The sequence below is a fragment of the Ipomoea triloba genome, chromosome 13 (genome assembly GCF_003576645.1).
Source record: "Ipomoea triloba cultivar NCNSP0323 chromosome 13, ASM357664v1".
NCBI lineage: Eukaryota > Viridiplantae > Streptophyta > Magnoliopsida > Solanales > Convolvulaceae > Ipomoea > Ipomoea triloba.
The window spans coordinates 18,595,915-18,615,418 of NC_044928.1; the positions used below are offsets into that span (position 1 = coordinate 18,595,915).

Consider the following 19,504-nt stretch of genomic DNA (forward strand, 5'->3'; position numbering starts at 1 on the left):
ATTATTATTATTATTATTATTATTATTTATTATTATTAAAACCAAACGGTATTCAGTTTGATTCGATTTTTTACCAAACCGTTCGGTACATTTTGAGTGTATAATATATCAATTTATTCGACTCATTTAGAAGAATTCAGATCCACTTTAACCAATTCAAATCAGAAATGAACAGTGAACACTAAATATATTTATATCACAAAATAATCGGTTAAAATGTCAATTTTATAATGTAAAATTTCCAACATTACTAAATATCCATATGCCACGTGCTATGCAATGACGAAATACTAACATGTTTCCCCTCAGGTGTTGTATAAAAGCCAACCTGTGCCGCCATAAAAGAGGATCTATTTCTTTCTGATTGGATCGACACCCTCCTAGTACACTTTTTAGATGCTCGCCAAGTCTAAAAGCCTCAATGTAGTAAAAAACCTTCAGTATTATAATTTTTTTGTGCTTTTAGCTACTACTCTGTCTTTCAATATACCTTACACATACTGTAATTTATATGATCAATTAGTTAATTCACCACTTCCATCCTCTTTCTCTCTCTCGCTTGTTCAATTTAGATTTGCCAGATTAGCTAATGTTGCAAATTTTACCTTCCCCATCAACTTAAAATAATAAAAAAGCGAGATAGTTGGTTGAAATTCCTAACTCCTTCCTTAGGAATTGAAATGCCATGAAAGATGAAAAAAATATTATGTGGACAAATTTGCTCTTGTTCCTTGTTCTTTCTTTTCTTTAGGTAAAAACTTGTGTAAGACATTCTCACGAATCTTTGTTCATGAGACAAGTCGGGTTAAAATGAAAATATAATATTTATTTTGAAAAATATAATACTAATTAGGAATAAAGTGTTTATTACCTATATGAGAACTTGTAATACTATTAAAGAAAAACGTAATACTTTACATTTTTTTTACATTTTGATTTAAAAGTATTACATTTTCTGTTATAAATAATAAACACTTGTCAACATTAATTAAACTGTAGTACTTTTGATGAAAAATGTATTATTTTTACATCAAAATGTAAAGTATTATATTTTTCTTCATAAGCATTACATTTTCCTTTATGAGCAACCAACACTTTATTCTTAATTAGTACGGAGTATTACATTTTTCAATATAAGTATTACATTTTCATATTGAACCAACCCATCTCACATATAAGGATCAATGAGACGGTCTCACAAAAGTGTGACCCTCTCTTTTATTATTATACAATGACATTTTAGTTTTATATAACTTCTTTCATTTCAATCCCAATAATTTTATTCTGTTTACTAAACAGTGGAATTTAAATTTCTACTTTATGTATTCCATCTTATCATTTTCTTACAGAATTACAATTTCTTTTTCCCTTAATTTTCTTTTCCAACCAAACGCCAAGTTATTTTGCTAATGAGTTTTACTACATGTACTCTATATTTCTACCCCATCACTTTTATTAATGTGACAATGGGTGATTATTTATCTTCATTCTGTAGGCCTCAAGTAATTAGAATGTCAACATCAAAATTTGGTGAGAGAATAAAAATTGATAATAGAATTTGAAAGTAGAAATAATATTTTCCTTTACCATAGACTCATAGAGATCATTTAAAAATCGTATGAAAATAGATGTTATCTTCATTGATTGTATGTCTGAGTCATGTACGATCATTTTAAAGATTATATCAAAGCTTCAAATTGTATGATTAGTTGACTTCTAAACAAAATAGTTAAACCTATATTTTTGGTCTTTTAATTATACTCGTGACTTAGTTCTTGAGTTATATATGCGTGATCATATTTAATTTTAAGTTATACATGGTGTGATGATTTTAATTCTAAAAAAATTAAATCAGTCACTTTATTAAATAATAAATTTATAATAGAAATAATTTTCAAAGGATTAAAATCATCACTTCGTACCTAACTTGAAAGGAAAAATAATCACTCATACAACTCATCAAGGACTAAGGCCCTGTTTGGTAAGTGGCTGTTAACTTATTGGGTTGGCTATTTGGGTTAAAAGGTATAATTTGTTGATAACATTAGCTGATTGTGGAAAGTTTTTTGATAGATTAGCTGTTAGCTGATAACTATTTGGTATAATTTCTTTACTCAAAAAGCTAATTGAAAAGACTGCTTTGAGTAGCCTTTTGAATTTTAGCATTTTGGAGTTACAAAAAACTTATTAACCAAACGACTAATAGTGGTCAAATAAATTAAAATTGGCTAATAGGTTGATTATGTACCGCCTCAGTTTGCAGAATGGGATAAGTGAAGAACAGAAATTGCAATTTTCTTGATAAATTATTGACTTCACTTTGACTATAGGCTGCGCTATACTGCTATAAGCCCACAGAAGAGATATTTATCTGTATATACATCTGTGGATTTTTCCCCTCCTATCTCTGTTCTTGCTTACCAAGCCACTGCCATGGCTACCCCTTCACCTGCTTATGCGAAAACAGTGGGGGAAATCACCAAAATATACAAGTCGCTGCCACCCAGGCCCTCCATTGAAGAGGTGGAAGCGGCCATTTCCGTGGTGAAATCGGTGGACGCAGAAGAGGAGATGAGACTCGCGGAGATATCGAAGCAAGTGGCACCACCAGACACCCCGCCGGAGCTTTTCACGGTGCTGCAAGAGCTGAGGAAGGCGATGGTGGTATTCCAGTGCCAGGAGCAGAGGAGAGAGGCGGTGTTGTTGATCGAGGTGGACAAGAGATTTCGGGGGTTTGATCAGCTTATTCGGAGTGCTTCTGAGTGGGTTTCTGGGGTTGACCCGGTGGAGATAGGGGGTGATGATTTTTGTGGTGGAATTGAAATTGATGAGAGTGTAATATCAGAAAATGGTTTGATCAGAAGTTCTTCCTCAAACGCTCTTGCCCTTTCATCTTCAGGTTTGAATTATTCTCTGTATATATTCTTGTTTATGGTTTCCATCCTATCCTAATTCCCATCCTAGTTATTATACCATATTTCATATTTGGCTCCTTTAAAGTTTCTAAGATTGCAGCTTTTGTTGGTTTGTTAGAGAAGATGAAAGTTTTCCTGTCCTGTATTTTATATAGCAAAATCATATTTTCAATGATTAGCAAGAAATTTAGATGTTGTGTGAGGCCCTAAAGGTTAAGTTCAATACCATGTGACTAGGAGATTGTTGGAGGGAGGCCGATAAAGAGTCAAGTCCAGCACCTTGGCTTTCAAAAATGTGTGGCAGTATAAAAAAATAAAATTGTAGCTGCTTTTGGTTTAGTGCTAAGTGCTTGATCTAACGAGTGGTCACAGGACCGGCCCAAGTCTAGTACCATGTAACTAGGAGGATTGTTGACCGGTTTTTTGAAAATGTGTGGTGATATAAGGTTAAGGAAATAAAGTTGCATTTTTGCTACCAACTATTACTTTTGGCGTAGTGGTGAACGCTTGATCCTAATTGTTACCAAATAATCCTGAATAGATGAAAACGAAAGAGGGGTGGGAGGTTGGAGAAGAGAGAATCCAAAATGAAATTTTATACCAAGAATGACTAAGTAATGCCTTAAAAGCAAAACTCAAAATTGAAAATTGGAAGTTTTTAAGGTTTGCACAATGGACTGATGTTGTTTGGTTGCCTTCTAGGAGATCGAGACAAGAAATTTAGTCTGATGAAAGTGGCTGAGATAATTGAAAACTTTGCCAAAACAGAACAGGATGTTCTTGATCTTCAAGGCAAATTGATGGATAAGGTAGAGTGGCTTCCTTCGTCACTTGGAAAGTTATGCAGTGTTGTTGACCTAAACTTGTCCGATAATCGAATTATGGCACTACCATCCACCATCAATGGCCTCGTTACCTTAACAAAGCTCGATATCCACTCCAACCAGCTGATCAACCTCCCGGATTGCATCGGGGAGCTGATCAATTTAACTGATCTTGACCTCCACGCGAATTGGATGAAATCCCTGCCAGCTTCTTTTGGAAACTTGGCAAATCTGATCAATCTCGATTTGAGTTCAAACCAGTTCACCACTTTGCCAGATGTCTTTGGGAACCTAGTCCACTTGCAGCAGCTAAACTTGGAAACAAACGAGCTAGAAGAAGTGCCTCACTCGATTGGATCGTGCATTTCCCTCGCAGAGCTGAGACTGGATTTCAACCGGCTCAACGCTCTCCCAGAGGCAGTGGGAGAGTTCAAGTGCTTGGAGATTCTTACATTGCGGTACAACAAAGTCAGTGTTTTACCGACTACAATGGGCAATCTTTCGAGCCTAAGGGAACTTGATGTCTGCTTCAACGAAATCCATAGCATCCCCGAAGCCCTTTGCTCTGCTGTCTGTTTGGAGAAACTTAATGTGGCAAGCAATTTCTCGGACTTGACAGCCTTACCAGAATCGATAGGGAAGCTTGAAAATCTCGAGGAACTAGATATCACCAACGATCAGATCAAAACACTGCCCGACTCCTTCAGATTCTTGTCAAAGTTAAGAATTTTTCGAGCTGATGAGACTCCTTTGGAAGAGCCACCTATGGAAGTTACAAAACTAGGAGCCAAGGTATCATATATATCTTTATGTTAATTATTCATTTGTGCTTATTTCATGTTGGGCGGAGACCCGCAAAGGGTCAAGTCCAACACTCTGCCTTTGAAAATGTGACATATATAAGGAAATAAAGTTGCGTCTTCGCTATGAGCTATAGCATTTAGCATAGTGGTAAACGTTTGATCCTAACAATTCAGAAACACATTCTAGCTTCTTTATTGATTGCATTTTTCTACTTTCTTGGTAGGCTGTTGTTGAATACATGGCTGATTATGTTGCTAAGAGGGATATGAAAGCGGAGGAGCAAAAGAAAAAGAATGGGTTTTGGCCTCGTATCTGCCCATTATTTTCGTGTTTTAGAGGTGATTAAATTCATTGGCGCTGTTTAGCAATGTGATGGCCGGCTTGTAATATATCATATATTATATGTCAATAATAATATTTTTACCCAGTTTTTCCTGTATAAGTTCAGTTGTTATACAGGATGTGTAAACTTGTAATTAATTGAATTATGTATAGTGTGATATGATTGGTACCCATTATATTGCTCATCTGCTACATCTATCTGTTAACTTCTATTCTAATTTGTCAATGTTGGTTGGCTTAGCTTAGCTGGTGCCCAGAATTCTGTGGCAGCTCCACGTCACACATCCCCATATCCTTCAAAACTAATTATGAGTATTCCTCAAGGCTAGATGTCCTCCCACTACTTTGATTGATTTTTTTTTTTCTCAATAAAACTAAGGGTATGTTTGGTTCTGATGATGGATATCAAATACTTGTTAATGGTAATAAGTTTAAGCGGTTGTTATACTGTGGATTATGGTTCAAAAACGGCGCTATTACATTTTAACAAATCCCATATTTTGTGTGTTCATAGCAAAATGAAACTACAGTGTATCTCAAATGAAAATGTTTCGCATATTGTGTTTATATTATCAAATGAAACTGTAATTGAATTGAAATGATACTTTAGTTGTGTTGAAATGAAACTGCAATATGTATAAAATCAAACTGAATAACATGTCTCACATATTGAGTGTATATTGTCAAATAAAATTGTAGTTGAATTGAAATGATACTTTAGTTTTGTTGAAATGAAACTACAATATGTATAAAAAGAAATCGAATAACCCATCTTATATGTTGAGTGTATATTATCAAATGAAACTGTAGTTATATCAAAATGATACTTTAGTTGTGTTGTAATTAAACTACGGTGTATATAAAATTAAACTGAATAACAGTTTCACATATTTGAAAGTATATTGTCCAATTAGAATTACAATTTAGTGATGTTGTAATAAGACTACAATGTGTATATATAAAATAAAATTCAATAACAGCTCTCACTTTAATAAGACTACTGTATGTATATAATGTCAAATGAAACTATACTTGAAACAAAATGAAACTTTAGTTGTGCTGAAATGAAACTACAATGTATATAAAATGAAACTAAATATATTATACAAACATAACTAATCACATGGAACACCGTTTTAGACCATGGTCCACAGCAAAATTTGTCGTTGATTGACTTAGCTTAGCTAGTGCTCAGAATCGTGGCAAATATTTAAAATTTGGACAATTATTTGCTCGAATTCAGGTAAGGATAACATCAGAAAACATAATTGATCCAATTCATTTCATCAATTGCCATATATAATATTCAAATAATTTATATAATTATATATCGATCTAAATATTCTTAAAATATTGTAACAAATCTATTTCGTGCAACGCATAAGTAAAAATACTAGTTATGAATAATAAGTCAATCCTGCTCGTGCCGGGTCGTGGATCATGGTTCATAGCACACCATCTATATCTAGTTCAATTGTTAAACAGAATACGCAAACTTGTAATTGAATGTATGTATATATGTGTGTATGAGAAGCATTCACCATTTTCTCAACTTTATTGTGATTTGTCAATGTTGGTTGGCTTACCTGGTGGCCAGAATTCTGTGACAGCTCCAAGTCACAGATCCGAATATCTTTCAAAACTAATTGTGAATTTCTAACAAGCGAGATGCCATCATTGGGATATACATGTCCCCTACTACTTCGACTGATATAAGAATAATGAGTCAACTTTTCTTCTTTATTTTTTCTATAATAAAACCAAGTCATGCCGTCATTGTCGTGAGAGTTAATAATCTCTTGGAGCATATTGAAAAGTTGATACTCAATATACATAGGCATGTGCATTACAATTTTGATACATTATTTTAAATGAAGTACATTAACAATATAATGTAACATTTTCCATATGTTGAAGCACTATTAAGTGGTGCAAATAATATGCCATTTATGGCCATTATGTTGTGGTTTGAAACGGAAGTAATGGTTTCCGTTACTTAGCCTATAATGATGACACGTAGGCTATTTAAGCACGGTCCCCCCACTGCTCCTACTACAGCTATACATACTACACCATCTAGTTGCTCAGGAGACAAGTGGTAGACAAACAACAATTTCAAGCAATGCAATAGAAATCAACAACTATGGCTGGAGGTGCTCGATCCTATTGGCTTCCGCTGTCAGGTTAAATCGTTACATTATATTATGAATGTATATTCATTCTAACATTTTGTATCAGAACCCTGTTTAATCTCTGCCTAGTTGATTAAGTTGCATATGATATGTATATATTTTGAATTATATAATATGCAGTATATGTTTACTGCTTTTTTCCTTGAAAATATGCTTGCTTTTACCGTATGTTATATATATATATATATATATATATATATATATTGAGTACTATTGACTCTGTTACAATGTACTATCTGTTCATAACTACTTTCTCAACCTAATGAAACACAAAGAGTCAACAATTGCCTCTACTGAGGCTCGAATATATTTATTAATTTCATATATGTTTACAAATCTAACCAAAATTCTTTTTGGAATATGTTATAAGTTATTTTCGAAATATAAATGAACAAAATTTTGAAATAAATTTATATATATGAATCGGAGGCTAAAGTCAGCAAATAAATCCGGACCTTTGGTGAACAGCGAATCGAGACAGCGATGACGGTGGCGGCTCCAATCTCCGGCTCGGCTACGTTGGCGCTGGCATCGTGACCAGAAGGGACAGCGGCGGGCGAGGGCGAAGCTGGGTTACCGGTGTTGGCCTCATCGCTACTTCTCTTCTTCCTCAGGCGACGCCAGCGACGGAGCTTGGAGTTGCAGTGACCATGAGGGAGCTGGCGGGTGGCAACGGCATTGGCGTTGCCACTACTACACAGATGACTTTTAACGTCGGCTAAATGGACCCTTTAACGTCGGCTAAAATCCGATGTTGATCTGGCCGACGTTGTAAGGGTACACATACAACGTTGGCTAAATGTTAGCCGACGTTGTAAGGTACACATACAACGTCGGCTAAATGTTAACCGACGTTGTAAGGTACACATACAACGTCGGTTATTTACAAATAGCCGACGTTGTAGGTAACTTAAAAACAAATAAAATATCCTACAACGTCGGCTATTTACAAATAGCCGACGTTGTAGGTAACTTGAAAACAAATAAAATACCCTACAACGTCGGCTATTTACAAATAGCCGACGTTGTAGGTAATTTGAAAACTACTAAAATACCCTACAACGTCGGCTCTTTACAAATAGCCGACGTTGTAGGTAATTTGAAAACTACTAAAATACCCTACAACTAATGTCGGCTCTTTACAAATAGCCGACATTGTAGGTAATTTAAAAACAAAAAAATTACCCTACAACGTCGGCTAATAAGACTAGCCGACGTTGTAGGGTAATTTTTTTTTAAATATTCATTTTATTTTTTCTATTTACACCCAAAACCTGCTCAAATATATATAACTATCACAATCACATTCAAAACCTGTACAATTTATATTTATAATATCAAAATTAATAAAAGCAATAAATCTCACAATTGATAATAATTAATAATACAAGTTCATCAAAAATTATCTATATTAATTAATACAAGCCATAATCTTTTCCCAAACTTTGTTTCTCTTGAATTAGCATTTGAGAGAAGTGTTAATCACCTGTTCAATGATAAAACCCATGAGTCCTGTAAATATTATCAATTTGATTAGTTGGCGCACCACCCAACCCTTCCAAATGCAAGGAGACCGTGGATAACTCAGCTACAATAACAATGCAATAGTTTGGAGATAGTAAAAATCCCGAACTAGAAAAAAATAGTTAAGTGTGTAGAACCAATCAACCAATTGTTGACAAGATCTCAATAAATCTATAACTGAAGCAACCAATTACTGATAAGGAGTTTTCTAATTCTGGTGTCAGATCATAAGAATTTGTTTGGAATAACAAGTACATGAAGAAACACTATATTTTGTTAAGTAATGCATCACAACCATCAATATTTGGTAAAGTACGCAATTCAACATGCTCCCAAAAGAAGGATGGATTAAATAATGCATTTGCAGTTAATTTATGACATGAAAAAGGAATAAATTTACTTATCTTAAGGCTCATTCAAGGAAATCTTAAGTGGACTCACCTGATAACATAATGTTGGAGCAACCATAAAGTATGCTAAGCTTTTGAAGCTAACCTCATAAGCATAAATTGTGCCTGGAGTCAGGGCCGGTTTTTTGATTTGGGTGGCCCCGTGCTGGTAAATAAGTGAGACCCTTATCAAAGTATAAATAACTTGCGAATTGAAAGAAAATTGCAAAGGAAAAAATGCAAAAAAAGCTAAAACAAATTCAAACTTTGTTTATTATAAATAAATTCTAACATAATGCAAATTAGAATCGTGTGTGTGGCTTTGATAGTTTTAAATCATCCTAGTTTTTGCTGTGTTTAATGATAAACCCATGTACAAAGTTTTTTCTTTAACAATAAACCTAAGAACTACTAACATCAAATAATGCAGGAGAACCTTGCAACAAAAGCGGGTAAGCCAACGACTAATACAATCGTAAAGTCTAATAAGAGTCAAATTTTGAGGTTAAGTGAACGATTAATGCAATTATAAAGTCTAATGGTTGACTAAACTTTTTTCCCAATAATAAGTCAGATTGTGGGATTAAACATGGGAGAACAACTTATGCTAGCTGAAGAATGAATATTGCTATGCCTATCTGTTTCATTTCTACTTGCATTGGCACAAAATATTCTGCCAAGAAAACTGTTTTCATTCAAACCAGTATTGTATCTCCTAATGGTATAAGCTGTAGTCATAACATTTAAGAAATTAAACAATTTAAAAAAATGTACATAAATATGATCTCTGTTCCCTGACATGATCTTATCCTAGACCCAGGTCAGATATGAACATCCAAGCCCAAAATACTAAAATTAGAAGTTTAAACTTTAAAGTAAAAAAGATTGAAACAACTGACCAGAATCCGGAAATCGCCAATCGCCCAATCAGAAATCGACTGCTGCGGACTGCGGTGCTGCCCTGCTCGGACGGCTCGGTGGCCGGTGACCGGTGACCGGTGCTCCGCCCTGGTGCTCTCCGTCGGCTTCCTCGTGGCTCGCCGGTCAGCTCAGCTGCTCTCCTCGTCGCTCACTCGCTCCAGGCCAGTTGCTCGCAAGACGCCGCCGCCCGCCAGTCTCTTCTGGCCTTCCGCAGTCGGCAGTCCGCGACTCCGCGGCTTGCTGGCTCCTCGCCTCGCGGCCGGCGGCCTCGCCCTCGAAGTCGAAGAAATAGATAGTCAATAACAATAATTACAATACGGAGGATTTGAGGAATAATACAAGAAAACCTAATTCTGACTCAAATTAATTACAAATATATATTTTAAATCGGGCGATACGACGTCGGCTAAGAGTGGTAGCCGACGTCGTATCGCGACGGGCTTAATGATACGACGTCGACTACCACTCCTAGCCGACGTCATATCGATGGCCGAATGCCATAATAGGCGAGATACGACGTCGGCTAGGAGTGGTAGCCGATGTCGTATAGCGCCGGACTTAATATAATTGGATACGACGTCGGCTACCACTCCTAGCCGACGTCGTATCGATGCCCGAATGCCACTATAGGCGTGATACGACGTCAGCTAGGTGATTTAGCCGACGTCGTATCGTCCGTCGATGGCTATATACGCGATACGACGTCGGCTAATCTCTTAGCCGACGTCGTATCGCACCGTTTTCTAACGTACACCATTTAACGTCGGTTATTAGTAAATAACCGACGTTATAGGGTTTTTATTTATTTTTAATTATTTAAATAACATATAACGTCGGCTAATTATTTAGCCGACGTTAATTAGCCGACGTTGTATGTGATTTCTGTAGTAGTGTGCGACGGAGATATGCGGTGGTGGCGGGCGGTTGCGTTGGTTTGTCTTCTCCTTCAGGTGAAGTCGGCGACAACGCTCTTCAGGCTCCAGTCGACGACGGCGAGGCTGGTTTCGGCAGCGCGGCGGAGTTGGTTTCCCGGTGGAGTAGACGCCGGCGGCAAGTTGAGAGAGTCGATGGTGATGGCGATGACGATGGTAGTGGTGCTCTCAGGCATGGCGCATCATCTGGTAATTCCATCTCCATTCATCTCTTCTTTCTTTTGCTGACTGCGGATGAATAAGGATATAGCAGCTAGGGTTCATGGGTTGAATAAAGAACATAATGCTATAGTTTTGTTGGTTGGGCATGATGTTTTGATGGATTAAAGAAAAATGATACTTAATGTTTTGGGTTAGGCTCATTTCGGCCAGCCCAGCCAACCATAATAATAATTGGACCTATTTAATTTATTTGAGGAATTTGGTTTTGCTTTAAATTTTGGATTTATTATTATTAAAGATATGGACCAGCTTTAGTTCTTGGGCTTGCTTAAGTATTTTTCCATCATCATATTTGGGCTTCTTCTAGCTTAATTGTTCAATTTATTTTTCCCCTAGTTCATTATTAAATTATTATTCAACTTTACGCAAATATTAATTTGTTCTTTGAATTTTAATTTAATATTGCGGTGTGTAATAAATTGCTTGAAGTATTGCATTTTATTTAGAATATATAGATTATTAATATATTAATATGCATAATCCTATCATGCTTTGTATATTTATAATTATTTTATGGTTATAATTATGCATTTAAAAAAGCATGTTTTAAAGATGTATTTAGCATATTATTAACTTATAAATTCTTTTTGAAATATCATTCATTTTTGGATTCATTATGACCCACTAAGGTAGCTAGTTTGTTTTCCCTTTTAATTTTAGACATATTTTAGTCTTATGTCTCTTTGGGACTTTAAAACCTATTTTGAACAAGCTATTTTGGACATATCTGGGTCATTAAAGTATGATTCCCACCATTGTTGGGTGATATTCTAATAATTGGTGCAATTGTTTGCATTGTGTTTTTGTTAATAACATCAATAAAGTTTTCGTCTAGAACCGTTTTTAATTATGCATTTGTATCAGTTAATTAAAGGTGAAAATATTGGTTATTATATTTTTCAACATTAAAGTTTCTCGGATTTTAATTTTATTGAGTTAAAATTTTCCTGAAAAATGTTTAAAAGCTTGCGGTTTTAGCAATTTGTTTTTCCATTTTAAATCTCCTAATTGTTATAATATTATGTGATCAATGTGGCTATTCATTGAAATTTTGTCATAATTCGATAATATTTTTTTTAATTATGGAGTGTGATTTTGTATCACAATTTTGAAAAATGCATATGTTTCTGTCATTTGGATATTGTTTTCCATTTTAGTCTTGTCATATGATTTTGATTATGGTGTTAAGAAAAATATTTTGAAATTATTATTGAATTTTGTTATCCAAAACATTTATGGTAATAATGATGATATTTTGCAACATTTAATAATAATAATTATTATTATTACTAAATGTTGTTCGGTTACGATTAAGGTAATTGAGTATTCCGTTATTACTACTATGTAATAATTATTAGAATTATTATAGTAATGACGATTATCGGTTTTTGAACCGATGGATCAATGTTTTGTGCCGTTACTATCATCATTATTTTTGGATTTTGATAGTATGATTTGGAATCATAATTTTGAAACAATCTCATTTTTTATCCAAAACATATGTGTTAATAATGATAAAATTTTATAATGTTTTATAGTTATTGCTATTAAATATTAAATATCAGTGGTTACGATTGAGGAAATTGATTGTTCAGTTATTACTGTTACATAAGCATTATTACAGTAATAACGGTTATCGATTTTGAACTGAGGAATCAATATGTCGTAACATTGTTATCATTATTGTTTTTGGATTGTGATGCCCACTTTGATTGAGTATGAATATTTGATTTTATATTCATATTTTTAATGTGTTTGGTTTATGCATATAATTAAATTAAGTGCATAATGTTATGATTTAAATTATGCAATTTAATTTTGTGAGAATTTAATTTTTAAATGTCAAACATATCATATGGTTTTGATATGATTAGAATTATAATTTTAAGCTAGTTCTCATAAAGTTTACTATATGCATTGAATCATATTTGTATTGGGCATACAAGTTAAAAACCTTTCAATTATTGAAAAGTATATAGTATATTATTATTATTCAAATTTTATAATCCTTATACTTTTGGATTTATGTTATTGTTTGAATAATAATCTTATAGCTCATTTAAAATTGCTATTATGGTGTACAATTTATTTGGATACGAGCTTATAGAATTTCATGCATAGTTGTTCACTAGCATAACATTGTATTTTCTAGTTATGTGAATTTATATATGTCTTAAGAATTGCATATGTTAGGAATTATGTTTAAGCATCTTAAGACCGTCTAAGGTGTTCACTTGAGATTAAAAGTCTTTCGATAAGGTGAACTATTAAGATTTGGAAAGATTATCCGTCAATTATGCTTTTTGTGTGAGAAAACATGAACCAGGAAGTATACTTGGAATTGTTTATCACATTGTTGCATAATTGTTTTTAGGCTTTAAAGTTGATGCCTAAAATATCAAGATAATCATCTAGTGATCATATAATTTTGATTAATTAAAGAGTAGCCACAATATTTAAATAAAATTTTCTGAGATCACATACAGTCATAGACATATTGATTGTGATTAATTATATGATATAATGAAATTTAGCCTACAGGTAATTTTATTATGTTCATATGATTAATTAGGGTAAAAACACCAAACTATATATGATCGTAATTTAGCCCACAGGCAATTATGTATCAAAATATAGTATTGGTGAGTTATATCGTTACAGATAAGAAAGTCAATTTATTTAATATATGGTTATGATATAAATAAATGGGAAAAGGTACAAATAAGCCATCGAACTATTTAGAAATTAGCAATTAAGTCATCGAACTCAAATAAGCTCCAAATAAGCCATTGAACACCGAAAAATAAAGCAATTAAGCCACTAAATCGAAAAAATACAATTAACATTTATAACAGGTCATTTGCCTATTCTGACCACCACCGACGACTTTTCCGGTGACCGGCGAAGTTTTCCGGCGAGCGTAGGTGGCCTCGCTGCCTTACGGTCACCATGCAAGGCTGCGACCAATTGCACCAAGCTCGGAATGGCCCCTCTCTCCGTTATCGGAGTCTGCTTGCCGTTCGAACCTTCGTTTCCCTTCATGGTCACCATGCAAGGAGTCTCCGTGACCGGTGAAACCACAACCTGGAGCCGGCGACCCGCATTCTGGTCCGCAAATCGCACAACCCCTTTCTCACGGGTGAAACCAGTCGCGACCTCCCCTTCAACCCGAGGCATTACCGCCGAACCAGAGGTGAAGTAGCGATTCGCCTTCGCCATTAACGAACATGCAGGGGGTTGATGGCGACCACCACTCTGACCACTGGAAAGCAATCGCACAGCCCCAGTCTGATCATCAGAAACCTTCGAAGCCTCGTTTCCAGCCCACGGCGACATCAACAAACCCAAAGCGAGATCGCGAGTCGCCTCCGCCATCGTCGATCCTTTAGGATTGGGATGACGATCATTCACCAGACCATCCACTAGGGTTCGCGCAGCTTTCCCCGCACGACCGCGACCAACTGCAGCCCCTCCACTGGTCGGAGTCACGACCTTGACGGAATGAATCTGCCGGACGATCCGTAAGCCACCTCCAGTCGGTAGAAAACTTCGCCGGTTACCGGAAAAGTCGTAGCCGGTGGCTAGAATAAGCAAATGGCCTGTTAAAAATGTTAATTGTAATTTTTTTCTGGTTTAGTGACTTAATTACTTTATTTTTCTGAGTTCAGTGACTTATTTGGAGCTTATTTGAGTTCGATGGCTTAATTGCTAATTCCCAAATAGTTCGATGTCTTATTTGTACCTTTTCCCTAAATAAATTGAGAATTGTCATCTTCTATCATAAAGTTTTGATATATGTACATATTCAAAGAATATTATTCTTGAAGTTTATCCACATGAAGGTATTAGTCTAGTTTATTTTGTGTGTATTTATTATGCATTAAAACGAAATTAGATTAATTGCTTGATACATTAATATTCTTTAGTGTACATATATCAAGTGATCAATACAATTTTGTTGGTCTCGGTAGGTGAAGGAGTGAGTCTAGAAGGGGGGGGGGGGTTGAATAAACTCACTAGGTTTTAGAAAATTTTCACAAGGAGAAACCCTTAAAAGAGTTAATACTTGATTAGAGTTTTAAGCAGTGAAAATAAAGTTGTTAATGGTTCTTAAGATTATTTTGCACGGTTTTGATAGATATGAAAATATTAGGCTTGGTTCATGAGTATGCTATGCAAAAGATAAAAGCAGTAAATAAGAGATTAAGAGAGAGAGAGATTTTTACAGTGGTTCGGCTGTTAACGAAGCCTACTCCACTCTTCTTCACAACTTGTGAAGGATTGCACTATTATCTCCGTTTATAGTACAATATCCTCCCAACATGCTCCTTTGATCACAAAGTTAGGAAGCTATGCTATTGAAGGTTTTTCAACTTCTCCAAATCTATTCCGCCTCTTTCTACTTCTCCTAAGTAGAGGTTGGTTGAAGATGGTTGAACTTTTAATTTCTCCAACATGGAAATCTTGGCTTTAAGCTTCTTGAATCAACACTTGAGTAGCACAAGATTTCTCTAAAAATTTAGATTGAGAGTTTGAGCTTTTTCGAATATTTTTGCACACATTGAATTTCTTGAGAGCTTATATGAGCATATTTCACGTATGAACCAGCAGCTCCAATTGGAAGGGAGCTTGGGTATTTATCGGCGTGAAATTTGAGTCCGTTGGAGGGAAGTCAAATTTCAAAACCTATGACCAGTGTGTAATATCCGTTGGGTAAAGTTGTCCCATGTGGATGTCAGTATCTTTGTAGCCGTTTATCTACTTTAGTGTAAAGACAATTGTCTTATGTCTTACACAAAAAGACATAGCATTTAGTGCTCCTTGGGATTGTTTTCCCAGACTTATTCGCAAATGATCATCCATATTGTCAAGGCTATGGACAAGACAAACTTCCAGAAAATGTCTCTAGACTTGTCCTCATGAGTGAATATTAACTCATACCTTAGATGCTCATGAAAATGATTAACCTTATCATTCTCTCATTATCTCCTCGAATGAATCAACTTGATCATTCGGTCTTCTGTAAGTCTCGAGAGACTGGCCCTTCCAGTATTCGGCCTTAGTCTTCTTGATTTCTCTAGGTAAGTCTTCGGCCTTCACGTCTTCAAGTCTTCGTCCTTGAGTTCTTTTAAGTCTTCGTCCTAGAGTTCTTCTAAGTCTTCGGCCGAGAATTTTCTCAAGTTGGGTTATGAACTCGTTACAATGAGTTCTATTAAGTATTCGACCTATAAGTAAGAGATAATAAAGACAATGAAAAATTGTTTCCTCTGGCCTTAGGTATCATCAGAATCAAGAGCTCGGGGTTCCTAACAATTTCCCAATATTTTAGGATAACAACACCTATACTCAAACCATTAGGCTACTTATATCCAAATTGGATTTTTTATTAACATAGCCAAATAGTAGAGTTTAACAGTAAATCATTTCGAGGAGTAAGATTACTTGAAAATAACTAACTCAAGCATAAACCCCAAAAATTGTCTTTTATTCATCAAATGAACGCCATTACATAAGATGTAAAGCAAATTAAAACTTTGAAGATCATATCTTCACTTCGACCTCCATTGGTCTTCGCAGATTATTTCCTTGGACGTTCTTGTTTCTCTCTTTCATCAGCATCCTTTTGATCAAGCATGTTGTTTATGGTTCTTCTTACTTCGACCACATCCATGTCCTCGATCATGTAAGCATATTTATTTCTTAGACGAAGTATGATATAGTTTTGAGTAGCTTCGCCAAGGTTCTTGCCTTCAATGATCCTTCTTTTCCACCAACATATCAGTTCGGGTGCTGTCATTCCATCATAGAAGCTTTGGCCTGTTGCACCCATTATCTGATTAATGGCTCGTATCTTCAAAATATCATTATCATGTTTGACTACATTTTCTGCATCTTCAATTCTTTTCTTCATTTCTTCAAATTGCTTTTGACCATCTTGTTGAATCTTGAGGATTCTTTCTTCTTCTTCCTTCCTTTCTCTGATTCGTTTATTTTGACTTCATTGGTAGTCAATTCTGTCACTGTTGGTCTTGTCTTTGTAGAAAGGAGGAATATTATATCCTTCAAATTTCTTACCACTTCCTTCTTCATAAGGACTATATTTAACTAATATTCCATCAGCGGTTTTGGTCATTTGTGATCTTAATCTTTTATGGCCTCGGCTTTGAGAATGTCCATGTCTCGGAGTCGAGGACGATGGTGGAGCTGGCAGAGATATGAAATTCTCTCTTGAAATGTTTCTGTCAGATCTGTTGCTACCATCGCTTCCTCGGCCATCATAGTCATCTCGGTCTCTTTTGTCGCTGTCTCCTCGGCTTTGTTTTCTACAGACTCGCTTTTCCCCCTTGTTGGCATCATCACTCCTTGCCAACTCGTCAATTTCATCACTTAGACGATTGATAATCACTTGAAGCTCCTTGATGGACCGCTGATTTTCGAGAACATAGGTTCCCGTTTGATTTGTGTTCTTTGTGACCAGATCCATCTTAATATAAGACATATCAACTCGTTCTTTCATAAAAGTTTGATTAAGCTTCATATCTTGTTGAACATTCTATACAACAGATAGGGTTTCTCGAAGGCTTGCAAAAGATTCCGAGTTTTCAGCTTGAGCCTTAGTAAGCTTTTCTTCAAGTTCAGCATTTTGAGCTATCATAGGGGATTTTGAGATGCGTTTCTTCTGCCTCTTTAGATCTTTCTTAACTCTGGCAATAGACTCTTTGAGAGATTCAAATTGAGTTGATTGAGTCCTTGCCAAGTCCTGTATGGCAGAAATAATGGATGAGAAGGCAGGAATAGAAGCACTTAACACCTCAGTTGATTGAGATTCCGGAACTTGATCATTATTATTTGCACCACGAGACGCTTCCAAATTTTCACCTCGGGCCAGGTTTGGATCAACCTGTACATCAACATCAACTAATTGAGTGTCGCTCAAATCATTCCTTCGGTATGAGTCTTCGTGGCTTGCACTGCGAGATGCTTCCTTGTTTCCATCTCGAGTCAAGCTCGCACTCATCCTCAGATCCACTTTGACAAGATTTTCAGAAAGAGTTTCCTCATTTTCATCACTCTTTAGGGCTATGTCGTCGTGGTTCGCACCACGAGACGCTTCCATGTTCTCATCTCGGGCTGAACTCTAACTTTCCCGTATTTCGACTACATCAACATGATCAGATTAGTGAGCGATCTCTTCAATTCCAGTAATGAGTGTATCATGGCTCACATCACAAATTTGTGGTACAATCACCACTAAAGGAATGGCAAACATAATGTCTTCTTTTTCTGGCTCATCAACTCCTCGGGGTGAGGAGGAAATATGATGGTCTGTTTGAACTTTGAAAGAGTAGTTTTAGTGGTGGTTGAATGAAGGGTGTTAAAACGAAGAGTCAAGACTCCCCGAGTGTTGTGTTCTCAAGGATGACAAATTAGAGTCGAACTACTGTTAGCATTTAGGAGGTTAATAGACAAGAGTTGCATGGATTACTAGGGGACAATTGAAACATGGATGAAGGATTATAAGGGTGAATCTAATGGGAAAAGGGTTAAAAGAACAAGGGGGTTGTAAGCCTTAACTAGCCTATGCGATTGACCGTACTATGGGGATTGTAGAAACGAGGTTCGGGGACAGTCACGGGAGTTACGGTATTGATACCGAGTGGCATCACACTCAGACTCTCAATCCCCATTCCGTTGAGGCATTTAATCAAACACCTTGTCTACCACTCCAACCGAGCCTCTTCCTCCCGAATAGAGGGTGGGGATGTGGATGAGTTGGACTCATGAGAGGCCGCTATCGCACACACACTCACTTTCTCTAAGTCTACTATCTATCCCGGCCGAAAATAGAAGCAAATCATGAAGAACATCATCCACAGAAAACTAACACCCTACTTCATCATTTTCACAAACAAATGAAAGAATTCAATCATCAATCACAAGGGCTAATGTGGGGCAAACAATCCCCTCTACTAATCTACTCAAACATAATTCAAATCAAAGATGAGTTTTTTCCACTTTTGGTCCTATGACTTTAGTGTCTTCGTCAATTTAGGTACACGACTTTCATTCCTGACATAAGTAGTACTTGACTTTGATTTTTTGCCACTTTTAGTCCTTGACTTTGAATTTTTTTTTCCACTTTTAGTCCTTTCAGCCATGTGAGCGACAACTTTTAATCGAAATTAACAAATTGTTGTGCCATTAAGGGTAAAAGTGTCTTTTGATAAAGCTCTAAATATACTTATAAATAAAATCATAGAAAAAATAAGAAAAAGAAACGTTATTTGCTTGTTCTGCTTCGCTTTTTAAGTGACAACTTTTAATCGGAATCAACAAATTGTTGTGCCATTAAGGGTAAAATTGTCTTTTGATAAATTCATAAATACATTAAACGTTATTTACCCTTAATGGCACAACAATTTGTTGATATTGATTAAA

General features: G+C 35.7%; 1 protein-coding gene across 2 annotated transcripts; it reads left to right on the forward strand.

Moving 5' to 3' along the window:
* Window positions 1–2,391: 2,391 nt before the first annotated feature.
* On the forward strand, window positions 2,392–5,077 carry LOC116003120 (plant intracellular Ras-group-related LRR protein 5-like). Of its 2 annotated transcripts, none has more exons than XM_031243288.1 (3): window positions 2,392–2,899; window positions 3,618–4,531; window positions 4,767–5,077. In XM_031243288.1, exons 1-3 carry the CDS (start codon window positions 2,434–2,436, stop codon window positions 4,887–4,889), a joined length of 1,503 nt encoding a protein of 500 aa, XP_031099148.1. In that variant the 5' UTR covers window positions 2,392–2,433; the 3' UTR covers window positions 4,890–5,077. The 2 variants fall into 2 exon arrangements, with proteins under 2 accessions (XP_031099148.1, XP_031099149.1); XM_031243289.1 differs by having other exon boundaries at window positions 3,621–4,531.
* Window positions 5,078–19,504: the final 14,427 nt, after the last annotated feature.

Excerpts from the sequence above, each read along its gene's own strand:
- LOC116003120 (XM_031243288.1), top strand. The coding sequence starts at position 2,434 with ATGGCTACCCCTTCACCTGCTTATGCGAAAACAGTGGGGGAAATCACC. Across the intron at positions 2,900-3,617 it reads TCTTGCCCTTTCATCTTCAG|GAGATCGAGACAAGAAATTT; the intron begins GTTTGAATTATT and ends GTTGCCTTCTAG. Across the intron at positions 4,532-4,766 it reads TTACAAAACTAGGAGCCAAG|GCTGTTGTTGAATACATGGC; the intron begins GTATCATATATA and ends CTTTCTTGGTAG.